Raw genomic sequence first — 24,215 nt, forward strand, 5'->3', positions numbered from 1 at the left:
ATATTTATTTATTTATTTATTTATTTATTTATTTATTTATTTAAATTTGTATACCGCCCTTTTCCTAGTGGACTCAGGGCGGTGCACAGCCAGAACTAAAACACATGCCAATACAAAATTTAAAATTGTTAAAAGAATTACATAACTGGCCCAATTTAAAACAATTCAATTAAAACCCAATGACAATTTAAAACTAAAAAACTAAAAAAGACTAGAAAAGGGGGGAGGGGGTTCACGCCAGCCCTGTCTCAACACATAGAGTGAACCAAATCAATAATCGATACGTGGAAGTGGCCAGCAGAAATGAAAACTGAAACTCTAGGTGCGAAGATTAAATATTTTATTTACTTTATGAACTTACTCGGTATACAGGCTCTTTTTTAAAAAAATAAGATCTGCAATTATGATATTACTGGGCCATAGATTACAATATTGCATAAAAATAATCAGACTTAGGTTGTCGTGCTATGGAGGAAGGCTCCTAAGAGCTAGATAATAGCCTGAAGAGGACAACATGGCAATTGGAGACCACACTGAATGGAGCATTCAGGAAAACTGGGCATGTGATAAAACGGGGGTTGTTTCTTCAGATCTTCTTTCTTGATCATCAGGATTTCTTTGGGTAGCTTGGAAAGGAATTTCCTGCCAGCGCAAGGTATGTTCTCCAAAGGGCTGTCCAAGCTAAAGGAACGGACTGTTTTTTTCTTCTTGCTTTGAGCAGATAAACTCAAGACAGAAGGCAAGTCACAGTTGGTCAAATGCCGACTGTTTTCTGTGAAGCTCTCGTCTAAATGAGGCTCTTTGGCCTTTGGGACGTGTTCGTTCAACAGCAACAAGGAAGAGTTGAGAGACCCTCTCCGAGGCTGGGTCGTTATCCTGCCGAAAGGGACAATTTTACCTTTTTCTTTCTCTGTGAAAACAGGCGGAGTGATACCCGCTGCTTTTGAACTGGAGCTGACGAATTGGTTGGGGATTTGGGCCTTCCCCTCTGGGATGAGGAGAGATTGACTGGAGATGTTCGCCGCCGTCTGTTGGATGAGGGCCCAGTCTTGCTGAATATCCTCTGGGGTGGTGAATTGAGACGTTACCGCGAAGCGGATGATCAACTTCTCCTGAACGGTTGCCGGGATGACAAACAGCTTTCCTGATTTGTTGAGGTCTTTTAAGAGCTTTTCGGTCATCCAGTTGGGACCCTGTTTGGGAAAGATGGAGTTTCTCAGGATAGTCGTTGAGAAAGAATCTTTACGATACATACACGTGTACCGCTGAAAGACATTATTAATCCTGCTTTGTCTTTTTGTCATTTCACCGCCATTCCATCAACCATTGATGGTTATTTATTTATTTATTTATTTTATTCAATTTGTATACCGCCCTTCTCCTAGTGGACTCAGGGCGGTGCACAGCCAGAACTAAAACACATACCAATACAAAATTTAAAATTATTAAAAGAATTACATACTTTGGCCCAAATTTAAAACAATTCGAATTAAAACCCATTGACAGATTAAAAGCTAAAAAACTAAAAAACTAAAAAAACTAAAAAAGGGGGGGTTCACGCCAGCCCTGCTTGATGGAAAAGAAAAGTTTTCAGGGCACGGCGAAAGACCCGGAGATCCGATATCCTTCTTATCTCCGGGGGCAAATCGTTCCAGAGGGCAGGCACTGCCACAGAGAAGGCTCTCCCCCTGGGGGTTGCCAGCCGACATTGCCTGGCTGAGGAGTCCCTCTCTGTGGGAGCGAACCGGTCAGTGGGAGGCTATCGGTGGCAGAAGGCGGTCCCGCAAATACCCAGGTCCTATGCCATGGAGCGCTTTAAAGGTGGTAACCAACACCTTGAAGCGCACCCGGAAGACCACTGGAAGCCAATGCAGCTCACGCAGGAGAGGTGTCACATGGGAGCGCCCCCTCGCTCCCATAATCCCCCGTGCGGCCGCATTCTGCACCAGTTGGAGCCTCCGGGTACTCCTCAAGGGGAGCCCCATGTAGAGAGCATTGCAGTATGGGTTATGGGAGGTACTGTTCTGACCCAGTTCCCCAAACACGACAAACCCTCTGAAGTTAACTCAAAGATTCCTTTATTTGGAGCACCAGCAGCCCCAGCAAAAAGTTTCTCTCGCAGGCTAACAAGATTGGTTGGCTGGAAGATGAATAGTTGTCTACCACACCTATTCATCTCCGCCTCCTGCCTTTTATCCCCAGAGCTAGGGTGGGGCTTTGCTAGCAGTGGTGGCTCTTCCATCCGAAGGACCGGCCCATAGATTTCCACTGCTCTCCTCTCCTCTGCCTCCTGTGCATCCATGTGTCAGGCACGTGACCCAGCTGTTCCTTCTCTTCCTCATCAGCCACCTCCAGACCTGGGGGCTGTTGTCTCTCCATCTGAGGACTGACGGACAGTCCAGGTTCCACCTCTGTCTTGCTCTCTGCCAGCTCCATTCCCTCTCCCCCCTTCTAACTCTGTTATTCTGTTATAACTCTCAACTTTACACTGTTCTGATGAGCTGGAATTCAGCGCCCATCATTCCCCACCAGCATGCTGGCGGGGAATGATGGGGATTGAAGTCCAACACACAGAGAAGGAAGCCCATTACAAGAGAATGGCATAAGTTATAGTAAAATACTATAGGAAAATGTTACCTTTAGACGAAAAACTACTAGTCCGAGATGCCTCTTAGCTGGGATTTCAAACAAGGGGTTGCTTCTGAGCAGTGACTCAAAATATTTGGCCATTTCAGTGCCCTGGGATTTCCGAAAACAAAGCCAATAATTATTTCCAATAACACAGCTATGGTGACAATCTTTGAACAGTCTAGGGCTGCCTGTAATTTGTAGGAGAGCAGATTGCTCCATACAGGTAGTTCTCGATCTACGACCCCAATTGAGCCCCAAATTTATGTTGCTAAGCGAGACATTTGTTAAGAGAGTTTTTCCCCCATTTTACGACTTTTCTTGCCACCGTTGCTTTTTTGAAGCTCATCCCTGGTCATAAGTCACTTTTTTTCCAGCGCCATTTTAACTTTGAATGGTCACTAAATGAACTGTTGTAAGTCGAGAACTGCCTGTATTTTGTAGGACTTAAGAAAGTTTCCCCTTAGAGCTTATCTTACAGCTGGAGTCTCTCCAACCTAAAGATATGATGTCCAGTGATTTACTTATTTTTTTTGCCAATCCCAATCTCAAAATTCAGCAAGATTGACAGGTCAAGGACTGGTCCATCAACTGCTCTGATCAAAGTTGATCCTCAAATATCATTTGCCGAAATCTCCTGTTGTGCAGTAGAGCACAGTTACCGTATTTTTCAGAGTATAGGATGCACCTTCCCCCCCCTAAAAGAGGGTGAAAATTTAGGTGCGTCTTATACACCGAATGTAGCCCCACCCACCCACTGGCCCCCACCTTTTGGTCTCTGCCTCCCAGCAGTTTACCTCCTTGCAACAAGCAGCAAGAAGAAACAGCTCCTTTCAGCTTCAGCACAGCCTAATTAGCACAAGTTGATTGGATCGGCCTCCCGACTCTCAGCTGTTTTGCTCTCAGCTGTTTTGTGCAGGGCTCTGCTGCTTGCTGCAAGGAGGTAAATTGCTGGAGCAGATTTTTTTTTTCTTGTGCTAATCAAGCTATGCTGAAAACGAAAATGAAAGTAAAGCAGGCTGTTTGCTGTTTGCTGCAAGGAGGCAGATTTCTTTTTCTTGTTTTCCTCATCAAAAAAGGTACATGCGTCCTATAGTCCGAAAAATATGGTAGCTATTGAGGGCAGCTAAGTATTCTTATTTATATTTATTTTTCTAATTCACCTACATGTCTAACATGCTCCTGAAGCTTTTTCACACCAAATGAGCGAATCACAAACCAGAGTTTTAGAGAGCGAAACCTTCGGCTCAGCGGGATTTGCCAATTCTGCAAAGGAAAGGAAAGCATGATAATTTTTAATAAGAATAAATCATTATTATTAATAATAAAGGGTATAGGAGGAGCTTGAGCAGGAGGTTGGACTAGAAGACCTCCAAGGTCCCTTCCAATTCTGTTATTCTGTTTAATGGCTCAGATAAAAGAGGAGAGGTGGGCAGCTGAGTAAAATTTATTGTTGAATTGAAGGACCGTATGGCAGGGTTCACAGGCAAGTCAGCTGGGATCGTCAGAGGCTTTTTTAAAAAAATGAAAAGCCTCTGCCGATCAGGCAAGTCAGCTGGGATCGTCAGAGGCTTTAAAAAAAAAGAAAAGCCTTTGCCGATTAGGCAAGTCAGCTGGGATCGTCAGAGGCTTTTTTTAAAAAATGAAAAGTCTCTGCCAATCAGGCAAGTCAGCTGGGATCGTCAGAGGCTTTTTTAAAAAAATGAAAAGCCTCTGCCGATCAGGCAAGTCAGCTGGGATCGTCAGAGGCTTTTTTTAAAAAATGAAAAGTCTCTGCCAATCAGGCAAGTCAGCTGGGATCGTCAGAGGCCTTTAAAATCATTTTTTAAAAAGTAAAAAAAAAAAGTTGGCCATGCCCACTCAGTCATATTAACCCACCCACCCCCACCAAGCCACGTCCACAGAACCGGTAGTAAAAGCATTTTACATTTCACCACTGCAATAAGTCCAAGCGCTTATTTCAGGGTTCAAAAAGCATATAAGACAGGGTCTTATTTTCGGGGAAACACAGTACTTCACAAATTCTCTTCTGAATCCCATCCTGATTCCCGTCATTGCTAAGGGGGCTGGGGAAGGATTTCTGTAGCCTATCCTTGCTGAAGGAGAAGCCGAAAGTTCTCACCATGAAATCAGTCGATGATCCAGAATTTGGATGTCTGAGGTAGACGGGGTTAACACTGAACGTTTGCTGGAGCTTGTACTTATCTTTCACCCTTTTGGAAGATGAAAAGAGAGAACAAGATAAGCTGATTGGGAAGAACTCCACAGACTGGGAATGTCAGACAGATGAGGGATGGAGAACTTTTTGGGCAACTCACCAGAATGCTGTGCAATCAAAATGAACCATCATCCATTTGGAAGGATTGAAGGTAAACGAATCGGCATATTCAACTCCCTTGAGAAAAAATCGGTATTCTGGACACAGAAATGCTGTTCCAGCGTAGGCAGCGTCCACGTGAAGCCAAAGTCCCTCTTTAGCACCTAGAGAGAAATCATCATCTTCTTTAACGACTCCATAATCCCTTGCGGGGTGGAATCTGGGCAACCGAATGGAGCTAGCAGAGTGTTGAATGGCCTGATGCCCTTCCTGTCTCCAATACGGAGTTTTATTCAGCAGATATATTCTTAGTGTGCCCAGAGAGAGAAAAATATCTGCCTCTACCTAGGATTGAACCCACAGCCTCCTGATTGTGAGGCGAGAGCTCCACCTCTAGGCCACCGCACCACTCCTAGCACCTTAGAGAGAAATCTGTGTCCAAAAAAATCCCATTTTATTGGATGGCTGATCCTAGGCAAACCCCGAAAAGACATTATATTTTTTTTATTTGTTGGTTGGTTAAATTTCTTTCCTGCCCATCTCACCATGGGGATACACTCTAGACAGCTTTTAATAATAGAAAGCGAGAAAATGAAAGCAGTGTAAACAGAACAGTAGTAAAGTAATAAATAATGAAAACAAACAAGAGATTATATCCATACGATACCCAAAAAGATGGACAGGTGGAGAGCAGAGAGAAAGGGGGGTGGGGCGCTAGCTCAGGAATTCTGGGAGTTGAAGTCCACAAGTCAAAAAGTTGTCATAAGTGCCCAACCTGCTCTACAATATCTAGTAACAGTAACAAAGTTGGAAGGGACCTTGGAAGTCATCTAGTCCAACCCCCTGCTCACCCAGGAGACCTATACTAGGGATTTGAACCGCCAAACTTCCAACTTTTCTGATCAACAAGCTCCACATCTTAGCCACTGAGCCACCTAGCTATCTGAGCAAGAGGTTCCTTCAGGATTGTCCTGAATGATTTGGGCAATCATCATCATCTTCATGTTCATTAGTAGTTATCATTTAACAACAGAATTTTCTCAACATAATATTAATACAAAATTGTTATTACTAAATCATATTAATAATAAACATATCATAATAAACCCTCATGGTAAAGTTAATCCTTCTCTTATAATTTTAAAGGTTCTAACTTCTGTTTCTGTTATTTAACCATTGATAAAACGAATCCCATGTTTCAAAATAATTCCGTATCTTCCTTCTCTTTAATTCCAAGTGTTAATCTATCCATTTCTGCACATTCTAGGTTTTTTTTATTATTATTATTGTGGTGGTGAAAATAGAGGGGAAGTTCCATAGATCTCAAGGAGCCACCAAAACATTTATTATTCTACTTCCCTGATCTGCCCTGGGAGATCAGGGAACTGAGACTACAGGTAGACCTCGACTTACAACGGTATGTTTAGTGACCATTCAAAGTTACAACGGCACTGGAAAAAGTGACTTATGACCATTTTTCACAGCTACAGCCATTGCAGCATCCCCATGTTCATGTGATTTACATTCGGATGCTTCACAACTGACTCACATTTATGATGGTTGCTGTCTCCCGGGGTCATGTGATTCCCCTTTGGCGACCTTCTGACAAGCGAAGTCCATGGGGGAAACCAGATTCGCTTAATAACCGTGTTACTTATTTAACAACGGCAGAGATCAGCTTAACAAATATGGCAAGGAAAGTCGTAAAATGGGGCAAAAAGGCTATTGCTGAGCACATTGTAAGCCGCCCTGAGTCTTCGGAGAAGGGCGGCATATAAATCAAATTAAAAAAAAAAAAAACTCCCGTAACAAAGGTCTCACTTAGCAACATAAATTTTGAGCTCAATTGTGGTCATAAGCCGAGGACTATTTGTACTCCGAGGAGAAGCAGACTTAGTCAACAACTAACAACTCCCAGGAAGGACCTTTTAGATAAGTGGTGTATAATTACTTACATATCGGACCGAGTTCTGAAAGGCAGTCAAAAGCACACACACCAGTCGTTCCGAGAGTGGCACAAACCTAGATAAAACCAGAGATTTATTAAAATGTTTTAAAACAAATAAATTAGAAACTTAAATAAAAAGAGGGGAGTTGGTAAAAAAGTGTCTTCCTCTCCCTCTCCCTCTCCCTCTCCCTCTCCTTCTCCTCTCTCTCCCTTCCTCACCTCTCTCTCTCTCCTCTCCTTCTCCTTCTCCCTCCCCTCTCCCTTTCCTTTCTCCCTCTCCTTCTGCTCTGCTCTCTTCCTCTCTTCTCCCTCTCCTCTCCCTCTCCTCTCCTCTCCCTCTCCTCTCCCTCTATCTCCCTCTCCTCTCTCCCACTCCTCTCTCTCTCCCTCTCCCTTGCCTCTCCCTCTCCCTCCCCTCTCTCCTTCTCCCTCTGCTCTGCTCTCTTCCTCTCCTCTCCCTCTCCTCTCTCTCTCCTCTTCTTTCCCTCTCCTCCCTCTATCTCCCTCTTCTCTCTCCCACTCCTCTCCCTCTCCCTTGCCTCTCCTCTCCCTCCTCTCCCTCTCTCTCTCTCCTCTCCCTCTCCTCCTCCTCTCCCTCTCCTCTCCCTTTCCCTTTCCCTCTCCCTCTCCTTCTCCTCCCTTTCCCTCTCCTCTCTCTCTCCCTCTCCCTCTCCTTTCCGCTCCCTCTCCTCTCCCTCTCCTCTCCTCCATGCACCAGGCTTTGGCCTATAACATCAAATTATCTATAAAAACTTATATTTGACAATCGATTAAAGACCTTTCAGTCTATCTTGGTGAGATTAGCTCTTTCCTCTATTCATCAATTTTTAATTCTTTTCTTATTTTTATACTTTAGTTTTCTAAAGTTGGCGGATGTACATGCTTTCTCAGTTCAACTGCTTATGGTATTTGCAATTTGAAAAAGGGAATTTAAACATCACAAAGGGGAATTTAAACATCATAAAAACAATGATATTTATTTGTTAAATGTACCACGAACCCATCTACAAATGGCCATAAATGCAGCTCATAAGTAACTTTTTTTTTTTTTTTGTAACTTTGAACTTTACTCCTAAGTGGAGTGCAAGGCAATTCTCCCTTTAACTCTAGGATAGGGTAGCAAGAAAAAACTCCACCTGCTTTCCAGATGTGATGGAGCAATGTCATATATCACCCAAAGAGAGAGAGAGAGAACAAACAACACTTACAAAAATCGGCACCAAGCCACAGCTTCGGTCCTCCTGGATCGCTTTGCTCAGGGTTTCACCTCTCAAGGCAAAATCCTCATCCACTGGCAGGAACCTCATTTTCACGAGGGAAATCAACCCTGCCTTTTCAACGGAGGAATGAGCCTGGATAAAGAAGATACAGATTGGAGACAATCAGATTCGATGATGACAGAATGCAGAATAACAGGGAGGGACCTTAGAGGTCTTCTAGTCCAACCCTCTACTCAAACAGGAGACCCTATACTAGTGATGGCTAACCTTTTGTTCCTTGGGTGCCAAAAGTGTCCGTGTGATACAGGGGTGGGTTCTAAAATTTTTTACTACCAGTTCTGTGGGCGTGGCTTATTTTGTGGGCGTGGCTTGATGGTCATGTGACAATTCTTTAGGATTTAGCAGAGGTACTGGTCTACCAGGCTTTTAACTGCTTGCAGAGCTGTATCGGTCTACCCATTTATTTTTGCAGGCACCGGTCTACTCATTTGTTTTTGGAGGCACCGGTCTACCACCACACTGCCTTTTAACACTGATCAGCTGTAGGGTGGCCCTTTGAAGCCACGCGGCAAGAGCTTAAACAGTGTTTTTCCTTCTAGCCGATCAGCTGGAACTCGGGAGGCAGCAATAGATGAGGGTGGGGCCAATTAAAAGGTAAGAATAACGCGGGGGGGAGAATCGGTTTGGTGACGTCATATCGTCACCGCTACCAGCTTGGCAGAACTGGGCCGAACCGGGAGGAACCCACCACTGGTGTGATAGCACAGTCGCGCGTGCCCACACCCATAATGCAATGCCCCCCCACGCACGCCCTGCCCCCCTGCACAAGCATGTGCAATCCCTTGCGCTGCCCCATCCCCTGCACAGGCATGTGAAGCCCCCCACACTCCCCCACACTCCCCCACACTCCGTGTATGGTCGCATGACCCCCCCCCGTGCCCTGTTTTAGGCCTAGCCCAGTCTCTTCTTAAAAACTTCCAGTGTTGGAGCAGCCACAACTTCTAGAGGCAAGTTGTTCCACTGGTTAATTGTTCTCCCTGTCGGGAAATTTCTCCTTAGTTCTAGATTGCTTCTCTCCTTGATTAGTTTCCTTCTGTTACTTCTTGTCCTGCCTTCAGGTACTTTGGAGATTGTCGAGAAGACATCATAAGAGTCCAATTAAAGGCAAGATAACACATGATGGTAATAGGTAAATGTAAGCACCTGATGACTATCTATCTATCTATCTATCTATCTATCCATCCATCCATCCATCCATCCATCCATCCATCCATCCATGTATCTACCTACCTTCCTACCTATCTACCTATCCATCCATCCATCCATCTACCTACCTACCTACCCACCCACCCATTCATCCATCCATCCATCCATCCATCCACCTACCTACCTATCAACTTACCTACCTACCTACGTATCTATCCATGTATCTATCCATGTATCTATCTATCTATCTATCTATCTATCCATCCATCCATCCATCCATCCATCTATCCATCCATCCATCCATCCTTGTATCTACCTACCTACCTACCTACCTATCCATCCATCCATCCATCCATCTATTTACCTAACTACCCACCCACCCACTCACCCATCCATCCATCCATCCATCCATCCACCTACCTACCAACTTACCTACCTACCTACGTATCTATCCATGTATCTATCTATCTATCTATCTATCTATCTATCTATCTATTTATCTATTTATCTATTTATCTATTTATCTATTTATCTATTTATCTATCATCTATCTATCTATCTATCATCAATCTATCTATCTATCATCTATCTATCATCAATCTATCTATCTATCTATCTATCATCTATCTATCTATCTATCTATCTATCTAATTTCCCAAGAGTGCCAGCATAAAACTGCATCTTTTCCTGTCGGCATCTTAAGTGCCTCAAACCTACCATTCCTAGGCAAGGCTGGCCCCTGCTGTTCAAAAGGTCTATGTGGGGAAACGCACAATAATAAATAAGGAAGAATTTACGAGTTGGTTAGTTAAGCCTGTGGCTTGTCCTGTTGCCATCTGAGAACACAGCTGTATGATGGGAGGGGGGGGAAACCTATGTTCCAGGCTTTAATGTATTTGCATGTGCGAAGGGGGTGACGTGCATGTGACAGATATGAATAGGAAGTAATGGATGGAAGCGTAACCAAGAGAGATCCAACCTAGAACTGAGGAGAATTTTCCTGACAGCAAGAACAACTAATCAGCGGAACGGGTTTTGTCTCCAGAAATTGTGGATGCTCCATCACTAAAGGTTTTCAAGAAAAGATTGGACATCCGTTTGTCCAGAATGATATAAGATCTCCTGCTTGAGCAGAGGGTTAGGATAGATGGCCTTCAAGGTCCCTTCCAACTCTGTTATTCTGTATTCTATTCTGCATTTCTATTCTGCATTTCTATTTCTATTAGGGCATGGTTATGGCCACCATCATTTTTGGCTTCTGTTCCCTGCTTCTGTTGACCGTGATTATTTTTGCCTAGATGGGGTTCCAGTTAAAAACGTAAAAATTCACACAGAATTATATGTAGTAAGAACTCACCTGATCGGAAGCATAGGCAATGAGGCAAGAATTCAGAATGGATTCATCTACATTTGGCTCAGAGGTTTTCATTTCGAGAATTTTATTCTTTCTGGCTGCTAGGAGAGCGATCAGCGTTGATTCACTAACTGTGCTCTGTAGGGAGAAGTGGGGGGGAAATCCCTCTAAGAATAGCTTATATTTGATGTGGAAAATATCTTAGTCCCTCCAAATGCCAAGATGATCCTAAGACTATGTCCTTCCTCCTATTTTTGGACCATAATCCAAATAGAATAGAATAGAATAGAATAGAATAGAATAGAATAGAATAGAATAGAATAGAATAGAATAGAATAGAATAGAATAGAATAGAATTCTTTATTGGCCAAGTGTGATTGGACACACATGGAATTTGTCTTCGGTGCATATGCTCTCAGTGTACATAAAGAAAAAATAAAATATATTCATCAAGAATCATAAGATACAACACTTAGTGATAGTCATAGGATACTAACGAACAATCAAAGCATACCAGGAACCAATAAAAACAATATAAGTTGTAAAGATACAAGCTACATGGATATAGCCATAAGTGGGAAGAGATAGGTACCAGTAAGGATGAGAAGAATAGTAATACAGGCTTAGTAGTTAATTTGTCGGTGTTGTGGGGATTAGTTGTTAGCAGAGTGATGGCATTCGGGAAAATACTGTCCTTGTGTCTAGTTGTTCTGGTGTGCAGTGCTCTATAGTGTCGTTTTGAGGGTAGAAGTTGAAACAATTTATGTCCAGGATGTGAGGGGTCTGTAGATATTTTCTTTGCCATTGCTATGCAGAATTGAAGGCTGAAATATCTGGAGAACATCAGACTGCATCTCCTATCTCATTCCAATGACAGTCTATTCGTCACAAACAACAATATTCACTTCTCAAAGCACTCCGTTTGTATTATGTCTGTGGTCTCTGCAAGGATCTGATTAGGAAATCTTGTTTCAAAAGGGCAAATGACAGCAATAGTTCCTGGCTGAAGGAAGATTTATGACTTCCTGCAAATCAGCCTCTACTGTAGCCACTCAATTACACTCAACTTATAACCACCAGAATTAGCATTGCTAAGCAAAGGTGCTAAAATGTGTAAACGTTCATTAAAATTTGAAATGGAAGAAGAACAAGTAAAAGGAAAAAAAGTATGATAACCTGGCCTACAAAAATTGGCTATGGTATGCAGATACAGTGATGCCTCAGTATTCATCATTAATTGGTTCCTGGAGATGTGATGAGTACCAATTTTTTTCCCATAAGGAATAATGTAGTGAGTCACAAGGCAGCTGACATTGGCAGGTTTTAGCCTGTGCATTGGGTACCAAAGAAACAATGAGTATTGGGGGAAATTTTTCATGGCAAAATGGGTTGGGTATCAAATTCGATGAGTTTCCTTGGAATTCAATGAGTTTCCTTGGAATTCAATGAGTTTCCTTGGAATTCAATGAGTTTCCTTGGAATACCAAGGTATAATAATAATAATAATAATTTTATTTCTATACCACCCTTCTCCCGAAGGACTCAGGGCGGTGTACAGCCAATTTAAAAACACAATCACTGTAGACCGGTGGGAAAATATGAAAGAATTTATTATTATTATTTATTTATTAGTTTGATTTATATGCCGCCCTTGTCCGGAGACTCAGGGTGGCTTACAATGCATTAAGCAATAGCCTTCATACTTTTGTATATACCTGCTTAGTAGGGCTTTTTTGGCCCCCCCAAGCAGTGTTCTATTTTATACAAAGTCAGCTTATTGCCCCCACAAACCGGGTCCTCATTTTACTTACCTTGAAAGGATGGACGGCTGAGTCTGAGTCTCACTTTGAGCCTGGTGAGAATTGAACTCGCAGTAATTGCAGGCAGCTGGCAGCTAAATGCTACTTTTAACAGTAGTTTAGTCTGCTGCGCCACCAGGCTCCTTTCCAATGTAATTGAAACTTACATTTTTTTTTTTTTAAATTTGATTTATATGCCGCCCTTCTCCGGAGACTCAGGGCGGCTTACAGTGCGCTAAGCAATAGCCTTCATACTTTTGTATATTTTATACAAAGTCAGCTTATTGCCCCCACAAACTGGGTCCTCATTTAACCTACCTTAGAAAGGATGGAAGGCTGAGTCAACCTTGAGCCTTGGAGAGATTCGAACCAGCAGTAAATTGCAGGCAGCTGTGTTAATAACAGGGTGCTTTAAACCACTGTAGTACCAAGGCTCTTGTGTTATAATCTTACAGAAAACGTTCAGAAAACAATGTACTGTTGTTATACAACACCAGAAAATTTACCAAGAAGATATAAAGGCATTTTAAATTTATATTGGAACTAGAGAGTAGTAGACGGCCTCTAAGCTTCTCTCCAATTCCGTGAGTCTATGATTTCCAACCTTCCTGCATGTGAGTTTTGGAATCTGTAGCTCCAACATATTTGGAGGTCACCAAATTGGCCAAAGGTGTACCAGATGCAGCCACATGTTCTAAGCAGGCTAACTCACTGCTCACTCCAGGAGTTTGATTCTGACTAGCTCAAGGTTAACTCAGTCTTCCATCTTTCCGAGGTCGGTAAAATGAGGAGCCAGATTGTTGAGGGCAAACTACTAACATTGTAAACCAGAGGTGAAATCTACTTACCTTCCCTACTGGTTTGGGAGTACACCCGCCGCGGGCGCAGACCCCCTACACATGTGCAAACCATGGGTGAAATCCAGCAGGTTCTGGAGAACCAGTAGCGGAAATTTTGAGTAGTTCGGAGAACCGGCAAATACCACCTCTGGCTGGCCCCAGAATGAGGTGGGAATGGAGATTTTGCAATATCCTTCCCCTGGAGTGGGGTGGGAATGGAATTTTGCAATATCCTTCCTCTGCCACACCCACCAAGCCACACCACATCCACCAAGCCACGCCCATAGAACCAGTAGTAAAAAAAATTGGATTTCACCACTGGTGCAAACCCTTCTGTTCATGCGCAGACGATAAAAAACAGGTTACTTCCTGGTTAAAACCAGGAAGTAACGATGACCGGGCAGGCGGAGCCTTGCGCTGCCATCGCTACTGGTTCTCCAAACCACCCACTGCCGAACTGGTCCGAACCGGTAGCATTTCACCCTTGTTGTAAACCCCTTAGAGAAGGCTGTAAAGCACTGTGAAGTGGTATATAAATCTAAGTGCCATTGCTATGATCAGATTAACAACAGTGAACCTTCAGAATCAGTCACATGTTAAATGGGTGGCTACGCACATTAAATCTCTCACTCAATCAATTCATCCACTCATTTACCTGCAAGATGCCACCACCTTTGCCGCCTGGATGATAATGCAAGAATGTTTCCGGAAGACCCATCATTTGAGCCAACCAATCCATTACGTTCATTTCCAGTTCTGTGCACGCTGGACTGGATGCCTTTGGGGGAGAAAACACAGTGGGGGGCAATGGTGAAATCCTCGGTGGGTTGCCACAGATTCGCTGCCTGCACATGCCAGATGCACGCTGCGTGTGCGTGCAGGCGCAGTGCAACCAAACGCACGCTGCAAGCACATGGCAGTGTGCACCAAATGTGTGCTTCACGCGGAAAAAGGAGCCATTTGAAGGTAAGTAGAACAGCGAGGGGGGGAACAGCTGCGCCGTGCGATTTAAATTCGCTAGAAAGCAGGATTTTCTGCTTCCTAGCGAGTATAAATCGCGCGGCACAGCTGATTGTCGGAAATACCTGTTCGGATGAATCAGTAGGGGTTTTTTTACTACCAGTTCTCCCGAACCGGTAGATTTTAATGCCATCGGTTCACACAAACCGGTAGCTTTTACCCCAGAGTGGGGGTAACAGCATCGCATCGGATGAAGGTGAAGAACTCTTGATGTAGCAATGCTTAAAGGTTGTTTTTTTTTCATTCAGCAAATTGCATGGTCTTGTAGCCAAAACCTGGCTCTCTTAAAGCAACCAAAAATGGACACAAGTCACTTTTTCAGTGCCCGTTGTAACTTTGAACGGTCACTGAAGGAACTGTTGTAAGTCGAGGACTACCTGTACACATATGGCCACAGGTGGGAATGAGCCCCTCACTATGCTTCGGATGTTTCATAGGTTTGGTGGAGAACGCAGCTTACGTGTCTGTGCGGGACGGATAATTTTGTCACGGCAAGATAAGGAAAAATCCTCACAATGCAACGGGTTTCCCCATTTGTGGGCACTTGTTTAGTAGAGAGAGACTCTGCCTGTCACGTCATGCCCCCTCCTGCTCCCTGCCTTCATTCCTAACTAGCTTTTCATTTCCTTCTGCTCGGCTTCCGAATAAGCCCTGACGGCAATTTTCACGTAGGGCTTTCCTGTCACGTAGCCCACAACTCGGGAGTAACTCAGTTGCCTGGCCTTGCTGGATATCTCGTGATCTGGTAAGCAGAAACCAGCCTCCTCGTGGGGACCCTTTTCTAAGGGGTTTGTCAGGAAGAAGGATTGGTAAGACAAATATTCTGAAATACAGGCTGAGCAACCTAGATGTTGCTTCGTTATTTATTAAGGCGGGAGTTTCTTTTTTAAAAAAAAAGAGCACCCAAGTTTTGAATTGGTTTGAAACAGAAAGCAAAGGCAGAACACCTGGCATTCTCTACACCGGGCTACTGACCGGCTCAATGTTTTTCAAACTTGGCAAAGTTATGTGAACTTCAGTTCCCAGAATTCCCCAGCTGCTATGCATTGAATATTATCTCTTTTCAGCTAACTGTCAGCTAATTCTCTCTTTCTTTTCTTATTTAGTTTAACCACGTGGAAAGTTTAAGGAGTGTTACAGACCAGGGGTGTCAAACTCAAAGCCTGGGGGCAGGAATTAGCCCGTGGGGTTGCTTAGACCTGGCCCACAGGGCCGCCCTGCCAATAGCGAAGGACTGGCCCGCAGCGCCTCTGCCAGTAAAACGCAGCTCGCGAGGGCCATGCATGGATCTCCTAAACTCCATTTTCTCTGGCAGATGGTTGCAGGATGCCGTCCCAACTGAAAACGGAGCTTGGGAGCCCGTTTTCGCTGGCAGAGCATTCGGGCCACCCCAGGTGTCCCCAACACAAGTGACATCATGCTGGCCATGCCCCCCCTGGCCCCCCCGAGGTCAAACACAAACCTGATGTGGCCCTCAATGAAATTTGACACCCCTGTTATAGGCAATTGATCAAGGCTGAGTCCGCCTTCCATCCTTCTGAGGTGAGTAAAATGAGGATCCAAATTGTTGGGGGCAATATGCTGACTCTGTGAACTGCTTAGAGAGGGCTGTCAAACACTGTAAAGCGGTATATAAGTCTAAGCGCTATTGCTATCAAGCCATGGTGTTTGTATATCATGACTATATAAACACTGAACATGTGCAAAATGACCTTAACCATTATTTCCACTATCTGCTACATTGACTCTATCCAACAGTACTCTGTGTCAAGCTTCGTTGTTATCTCCAAATAAATGAATTTCCAAACGTCTGATCTTTGAGGAAATTTTTCTCTTTATTGAGCATAACGAACTGACCCTGACTCAATGCGTAGTTAGCACTGAACTTTGGGCCCCCAAAACCTCTCTTTCCGGTTCCCAATTCTCTGTGTCTCGTTGGCCATCTTCCAAGCCACTCTTGTCATCCCATCTCCGTCAGTTCACAGGAATGTCCCCCCTCCCATCCCATCTCCGTGGAGACAGTTCTTCAGGGGAATTAAGTAGGTGAAAGTTCTCTCCTCTCCTTATGGCAGCTTGGAAGTTGACACTCTGCTTTATATGCAGTGTGTGAATTGTGATTTGCCCTGGAGTTTGTTGTATGTATACAAACAGTCGTGAATGCGACTGCTTGAGGGCTCCTGGATTGGAGCTGAAAGGCGAAAGGGAAGCAGTCTGGTCCCTCCCATATTGGGGCAGACCAGGTGCTTCGATAGAAAAACACTTAATCTCTCCCCTGGTTCAAGATGACAAAGGAAGGAGAATTTGTGGCTCCGAGGCTAATACAACTGCCTAATATACAGGCATCCCAAGTTCGAATCCGAGTAAGGGTATGGCTATCTGATGAGAGTTAAATAGCTTGAAATAGATCTATACTAGTCTCCCTTTATTTCTTTATCAGCAAATATAAATGATAGATAGATAGATAGATAGATAGATAGATAGATAGATAGATAGATAGATAGATAGATAGATAGATAGATAGATAAAAGCAACTGATCAAGTACAAATTCTTTGATCTCACGTTTGAGATGCTGCGGTTTTGAACAGAAGATCTTAATGCTGGAGTTACTTACCCAAGTAAATCCCAAACAGTTAATAGCATCTGCTAGCATATCTCCAAGGAGTGAAGGCCAGGAAGTCAAAGCTGGGAAATAGGCGTGCATTTGTGGACTTTGCCAATGGACAACCTAAAAGAAGAGAGGAGCACAGAAAAATATGATGAGCTGGTCCAGCATGAAATGAAGAGGATGGAAAGAAAGACAAGACAATGTACCGTATTTTTTGGAGTATAAGACGCACCTTTTTCTCCCCTAAAAGAGAGTGAAAATTTGGATACGTCTTATACACCGAATGTAGCCCCACCCAGCCTCTGAAACCTCCGTTTGAGAGGCTGAAAAAAGCCTCTGAAACCTCCATTTGAGAGGCTGAAAAAGAAGCAAAGCGCAGAGCTCACAACCAACGAACTTGTTGCTAAAGTTCACCTCTGGGAACAGCTAATTGGGGGTATTCCAGGAGGCCGATCCACCCCCGATCAGCTTTTTTCTTATTTTCCTCCCCAAAAATTAAGGTGCATTTTATAGTCCGAAAAATACGATAAATAAACTTTCCAGGCAAAGGAAAGGATAATTTCTCAGAAATCCTAATTTCCTTTGCCCTCTGGTAATGAAAAAATTGCTTGAACAGCTGGCAGTCCCTGGCTAACCATGTTCTGGATTGGAAAGTAAGCTATATCAGAATTCCTATCAAAGAACACAGGGAAGTTGGAACACATCCTGAATGAAGATAACAGCGAAGTGCGTGCATAATGCTACCAAGAAAATTACATAAATGCATTAAAGACCTTAGGTCAACTGGAAGGAGATGTTGTCTTTAATCAAGAAGGTAAATTGTGATGCAACAGGTAATTGTACAACTATGAGCCACGGTGGCGCAGTGGTTAGAGTGCAGTACTGCAGGCTACTTCTGCTGACTGCCGGCTGACTGCGATTTGGCAGTTCGAATCTCACCAGGCTCAAGGTTGACTCAGCCTTCCATCCTTTCAAGGAGGGTAAAATGAAGACCCAGATTGTTGGGGGCAAGAGGCTGACTCTGTAAACCATTTAGAGAGGGCTGTAAAGCACTGTGAAGTGGTATATAAGTCTAAGTGCTATTGCTATCAGGTCTCATAGCCAATGATACAACACTTATGCGAGCAGGACCTATCTATCTATCATCCAATAAGAACTTATTTGAGTTTGGAGCAGCGTTTTCTAACGTGGTCCTCTCCAGATGTGTATTTGGGAGTTCCTCCATGACATCTGGAAGGCTGTTGGGAAGGATGACTTCAAAAACCAGTAAAGATGGGTAATTGAATGTAACAGACAGTTACACTTGTTTAACCATGACACTGATCTCAATCAGACAAACTGATTGTAACTGTGTTGTAAAGAGAAAATAGCACTCGGTTCTGATTTGTGGTATCTAATGAGGGGGGGAGCATTGAAAGTGGCTCAAATAAAAAAGATTTATTTTTCACTGTTATCAGAACATATCCGATGCTGGGTGCAGTGCTGAATTGGTACTGGCATTCAGATCTGCTGTATAAAGATGTACTCTGTGAGATGAAAGAGATAGCTCAAGAAAATCACCAAGATTTTTCTTCTCCATTTTAAAAGAGTCCTAAAACATATGAAGAACGGTTGCAGGAACTGGGTATGTCTAGTTTAATGAAAAAAAGGACTAGGGGAGACATGATAGCAGTCTTCCAATATCTCAGGGGCTGCCACAAAGAAGAGGGAGTCAAGCTATTCTCCAAAGCACCTGAGGGCAGGACAAGAAGCAATGGGTGGAAACTAATCGAGGAGAGAAGCAACTTAGAACTAAGGAGAAATTTCCTGACAGTGAGAACAATTAACCAGTGGAACGACTTGCCTCTAGAAGTTGTGAATGCTCCAACACTGGAAGTTTTTAAGAAGGTGTTGGATAACCATTTGCCTGAAGTGGTGTAGGGTTTCCTGCCTAAGCAGGGAGTTGGACTAGAAGACCTCCAAGGTCCCTTCCAATTCTGTTATTCTATTGAGAAACCAACAGAATACATATCTGCAGCTAGATCCTTTATTTCAGTTAGAATTTCTCATCTCCCTCATATATCTGGGATATATGTTACTAAGGATCATCGGTGGAACAACAAAACAAGGAAGGGACCTTGGAGGACTGCTAGTGCAACGCTCTGCTCAAGCAGGAGATTCTGAAGAAGCTTCTGGGATGAGAAGCGAAACGACTTCAAAAAAGAAAAACAAGAAATCCAGTTGCCTCTTGAAAAAGTACCTTTGGGACAGGAGACCCTATCTACCAGTACAGACAAACGGTTGTCCAATCTCTTCTTAAAAACAAAACAGCGACTGGCTGAATTAGCAGTGTATCAGTGTCACCCTTTAAAAATTCGTGCCGTGGCTCCCATCATCCCTGAACATGGGGCCATGCTTGCAAATTGATAGGAATCAGGATCCAATGTCTGGGTCCACCAAGTATATGGATTAAACAAGCCACTGGTTTCTGCTTGATGATTGTATACGTATATGATATATAAAGGTAAAGGTTCCCCTCGCACATAGGTGCTAGTTGTTCCCGACTCTAGGGGGTGGTGCTCATCTCTGTTTCAAAGCCAAAGAGCCAGCGCTGTCTGAAGATGTCTTCGTGATCACGTGGCCAGCATGACTCAACACCAAAGGTGCACGGAACGTTATTACCTTCCCACCAAAGGTGGTCCCTATTTTTTCTACTTGCATTTTTTTTTATTGAAAAGTTTTACAAAAAGTTTACATATTTCCCCCCCCCTTTCCTACCCCACCCACCCCCTCCCCTTCCCACCCACCCCCCGTCCCCCTCCTCTTCCCAGAACAAATTACAGGGTATAACCTTCAACAATCATGATCAATCCTAGTCTAAATAATTATAACATTCCACATCTCTTGTTCCTTCAATTCCCTAATTACCCCACTAACTTGATTACTTAAAGACACACCAAATATCTATATAGTCATTCATAACCTATCTGCAATTTCTTATTCCAGTATTTATTTTGAATATAATCTATCCATCTTCTCCAGTCTCTTAAATATCTTTCATTTGAATGATCCTTCAAGTATGCCGAAATTTTTGCCATTTCTACTTGCATTTTTTACGTGGTTTCGAACTGCTAGGTTGGCAGAAGCTGGGACAAGTAATGGGAGCTCACCTCGTTATGTGGCACTAGGGATTCAAACTGCTGAACTGCCGACCTTTCGATCAACAAGCTCAGAGTCTTAGCCACTGAGCCACCGCGTCCCCATATATTATATATATATATATATATATATATAATGCATAGTAAGATTCTCCAGTTCTCCATCCTTTCCATTCTGCCTCATTGGCCTTGCTGGTGACGGCTCTAGGAGCTGAAGTCACATCACATCTAGAGAATGCTAGGTGGGAGACCATTCCTTTACAGATACCCCTTTTCTCACAACAAGCAAACCTGTTCTTACCCCGGGCATAATGATGTTCTCTATGTCTCTGAAGATATTATCCCAGCTTTCTGGCTCCAAGGGGGCTCCATCGGGCAACTGATCTCTCATGTAACCGGGTTGCACATCAGGATACACCCGCCTTTCCCGGATGTTGGTGAGGTACTGGCAAATGTAGTCCACCATTTCTTTCCCTAGGAAGCAGGAGCAAGGAAAGCTCACAAACACCATTCCTGCCCATCGGGGACATTTTGCACCTCCATGTTGCAGCTGCCATAGCTTGCACATATAGCATGATAAGCATCGATAGAATCTCTCTAAGACGTTTGCCCACTGCTGTACCAAGAGGAAATGAGTAGGCTGCAATCTTTAGCCACACATGCTTTACAAGATTTATAGAGGGGTTTATATCTGAGTAAATCGACATACATCTACATGCATACACTGTATCTACATACACACAGTGTCCAATCCCATGAGCAGCCAACCATAGAGTAGAGTAGAGTAGAGTAGAGTAGAGTAGAGTAGAGTAGAGTAGAATAGAATAGAATAGAATAGAATAGAATAGAATAGAATAGAATAGAATAGAATAGAATAGAATAGAATAGAATAGAATAGAATAGAATAGAATAGAATAGAATAGAATAGAATTCTTTATTGCCTGTGTGATTGGACACACAAGGAATTTGTCTTTGGTGCATATGCTCTCGGTGTACATAAGGAGAATAAAATACATTCATCAAGAATAAAAAGATACAACACTTAGTGATAGTCCTAAGGTACAAATAAGCAATGGAATCATACTAGGAACCAGTCAATATCAATATAAATTGTAAGGATACAAGCAACAAAGTTACAGTCATATAGTCATAAGTGGGAAGAGATGGGTGATAGGCACGATGAGAAGATTCATAGTAATGAAGACTTAGTGAATAGTTTGACAGTGTTGAGAGAATTATTAGCAGCTAATGAATGAAAAAGAATTTACCTATAAGAAATCATGCCTACCTTAGGGCTGCAAAACAAAGAAGAGAAGGCCTTTGCTCCTTGAAGAGTTGGTGGAATCTGATTACCATCAACTCTAGTATGACAAGGAGTTGCAATCAGTTGATGTATGACAATATCTGAGAATCATACATCACTGTGTCACGGCCAGTGGAGTAAGGCAGAAATAAATTCTACAGTCCTTTTCTAAGATTAGTCCTTCAATCCCACTCCATCATCTGCATTGGCTGGTGCTGATGTCCTTGAGGTCCAAAACCTCTGGAAGACACATAATTGAGCTCTTTGGTCGAAGGCTGGACTATCATAAGATGCTCCTTAAAAAAATGCTGGTAAACTACAAAAGCAGCAGCCTCCTTCTCTTAGACCCTGTTTGCACCTGGTTTAGACAGGTGCCTTGTTTTTTTTAAACATGGACGTTTCATTTCTGCAACTGTCAATAATTGAATGGAGTTACCCGATCCTGTTCAGAAAAATAGAAGTGAGCTGAAAGCATCACCGGCCAAATAGGAATCCGTTGTTCAAATCTCCTTCCATGCCCCTTCCCAAACTCACCTCTCCGTCTGTATTCCTGTTGGTCCATGTGGACTCTTGCAAAGACTGCCTCTTTCTCTAATGGTTATCCGTGGACCGCAGACAGCTATTTGCTCAGCTGAGTCGCCTTCATCCTGCAGCCTTTTATATCTTCTATCAAACTTTACGTCAGCAAATTATTAGGAAATCAGCCTCTGATGAAATCTCCCCGATTTGCTTCTCTTCCTGGGGCTCGTTCAGAGGTCTTTGATATTCAGCAAATTGGAGTCCCATTCATTATATTACTACAGCAGGAAACAACATACAGCCTGGCCAATAACAAATAGTAATAGTAATTGTGAAACTAATTAGTCGACTCCATGCACAAAGACAGCCCAGAAGAGCATTAAACTGTCTTGAGTCCAAATGTTTGGGTATTGAAAATAAATTCAGAAATCGTCTTCTAGGAAAATGCTGTATAATTAAATCATGAAAGACAAGTTTTGATTTTAGTTGATGCCATGTTTGGGAAAGAGCAAGAGACAGACAGACAGACAGACAGACAGAGCAAAATACCAAGGAAGATTGCACAAAGATTATTCAAAACAGTGTCAAGAAGGTGCCTAAACTTGTGAAAAGATGCACACAATCAGATAAAAGAGGATGAGTGAAACCCAAAGTCTAAAGATATCCATCAGGAAACAGCAATCTAGATAATCTTATCCCACAAGTAAAATACGTTGCGAATGTCTCTCAGGATCTCAACAGCTTTCTATTATCTTAAAACGTGACATGGATACAATGCTAAAAATGGTTGTGAGATATGACCATACTTATTATTCCAACATCTTACTACATATTGTTCTTTCCACTTACCTTGGCCCTCTATTCTGAAATTATTTCCTTCTTACAATATGAGAACAAAAGAAGAATTTGCAGGGTAAGAGACCCAAAATATAATTTCGTTTCTCACACAGAGGCCAGCCACATACCAGGGGTGAAATGCTCCCGGTCCGGACTGGATCGCCTGATCCTGTAGCGATGGCGGCGGGTGGTTCGGAGAACCGGTAGCAAAAATCCCTGCGCCGCCCCCCACCCCCATGCCCAGCTGAGCCACACGATCATCAGAGGCTTTTTTTTTTTTACTTTTAAAAGCATTTTTTCTACAACCTCTTCCGACGAAAAAATGCTTTTAAAAGTTTTTTAAAAAGCCTCTGATGATCGTGCGGCTCAGCTGGGATCGTCAGAGGCTTTTCAAAGCATTTTTTTCTGCAACCTCTTGGCCGAAGAGGTGGTAAAAAAAATGCTTTGAAAAGTCTCTGACGATCCTAGCTGAGTTGCCTGATTGTCAGAGAGGCTTTTCAAAGCATTAGAAAAAATGCTTTGAAAAGTTTAAAAAAAAAAAAGTTGGCAATGCCCACCCAGTCACATTATTCCCCCCCCCCACCAAGCCATGCCCACAGAACCGGTAGTAACAAATTTTACATTTCACCCCTGCCACATACATCTTAACTTTCTTCTAGAAACAGATGACAGTCCCAACTCTCTTCTTATTGCTTATAGACCAGAGGTCTCCAAATTAGGTAACTTTAAGACTTGTGGACTTCAACTCTCAGTGGCTGGCTGTGGAGTTGAAACGCACAAATCCACAAGTTGCCAAGTTTGGAGATCCCTACTCTAGAGAATAGGATAGAATTCTTTATTGGCCAAGTGTGATTGGACACACATAGAATTTGTCTTGGTGCATACATTCTCGGTGTACATAAAAGAAAAGATACATTCGTCAAGAATCATAAGGTACAACACTTAATGACAGTCATAGGGAACAAATAAGCAATCAAATCATATTAGGAAACAGTCAATATAAATCTTAAGGATATCAGCAACAAGGTTACAGTCATACAGCAGGGGTGAAATCCAACAGGTTCTGACAAGTTCTGGAGAACCGGTAGCGGAAATTTTGAGTAGTTTGGAGAACCGTCAAATACCACCTCTGGCTGGACCCAGAGTGGGGTGGGAATGGGGATTTTGCAGTATCCTTCCCCTGCCACGCCCACACATTTTATTTTTAAACGAAGTGCTCACCTCTGATTTATCCCTTCCTAATTGTATCCTTCATACTATTGCATAGTTTCCTTTTATTTCACCCAAGTGACTGGCCTTCAGAATTTGTTCTCCTTCTGAGGACTCTAGATTGGACGAAAAATGACATAGAAATCAAGCACACAACTATATCATGTGCAAAGCCACGAATTTCATCAATGAAGCTCATGAAATTCATGCCACAAGAAGCGTATTTTAAAAGATGAGTAATAGATTGCAACATTGTCACGTACATTCCTGGCA

At 43.0% G+C, this 24,215-nt stretch overlaps 1 protein-coding gene across 1 annotated transcript; it reads right to left on the reverse strand.

Annotated features, from left to right (window-relative positions):
- Positions 1–323: 323 nt before the first annotated feature.
- HDC (histidine decarboxylase) lies at positions 324–22,064 on the reverse strand. The gene is made up of 12 exons (XM_087878166.1): positions 21,912–22,064; positions 20,376–20,548; positions 16,944–17,057; positions 13,967–14,089; positions 10,677–10,811; positions 8,102–8,245; positions 6,901–6,967; positions 4,947–5,109; positions 4,751–4,841; positions 3,796–3,894; positions 2,638–2,739; positions 324–1,193 (listed from the first exon to the last, which is right to left on the reverse strand). Exons 1-12 carry the CDS (start codon positions 21,937–21,939, stop codon positions 489–491), a joined length of 1,944 nt encoding a protein of 647 aa, XP_087734292.1. The 5' UTR covers positions 21,940–22,064; the 3' UTR covers positions 324–488.
- Between the last annotated feature and the right edge of the window lie 2,151 nt (positions 22,065–24,215).

This window comes from Pantherophis guttatus, chromosome 13 (assembly GCF_059756535.1).
Source record: "Pantherophis guttatus breed Tessera chromosome 13, ASM5975653v1, whole genome shotgun sequence".
Classification (NCBI taxonomy): domain Eukaryota; kingdom Metazoa; phylum Chordata; class Lepidosauria; order Squamata; family Colubridae; genus Pantherophis; species Pantherophis guttatus.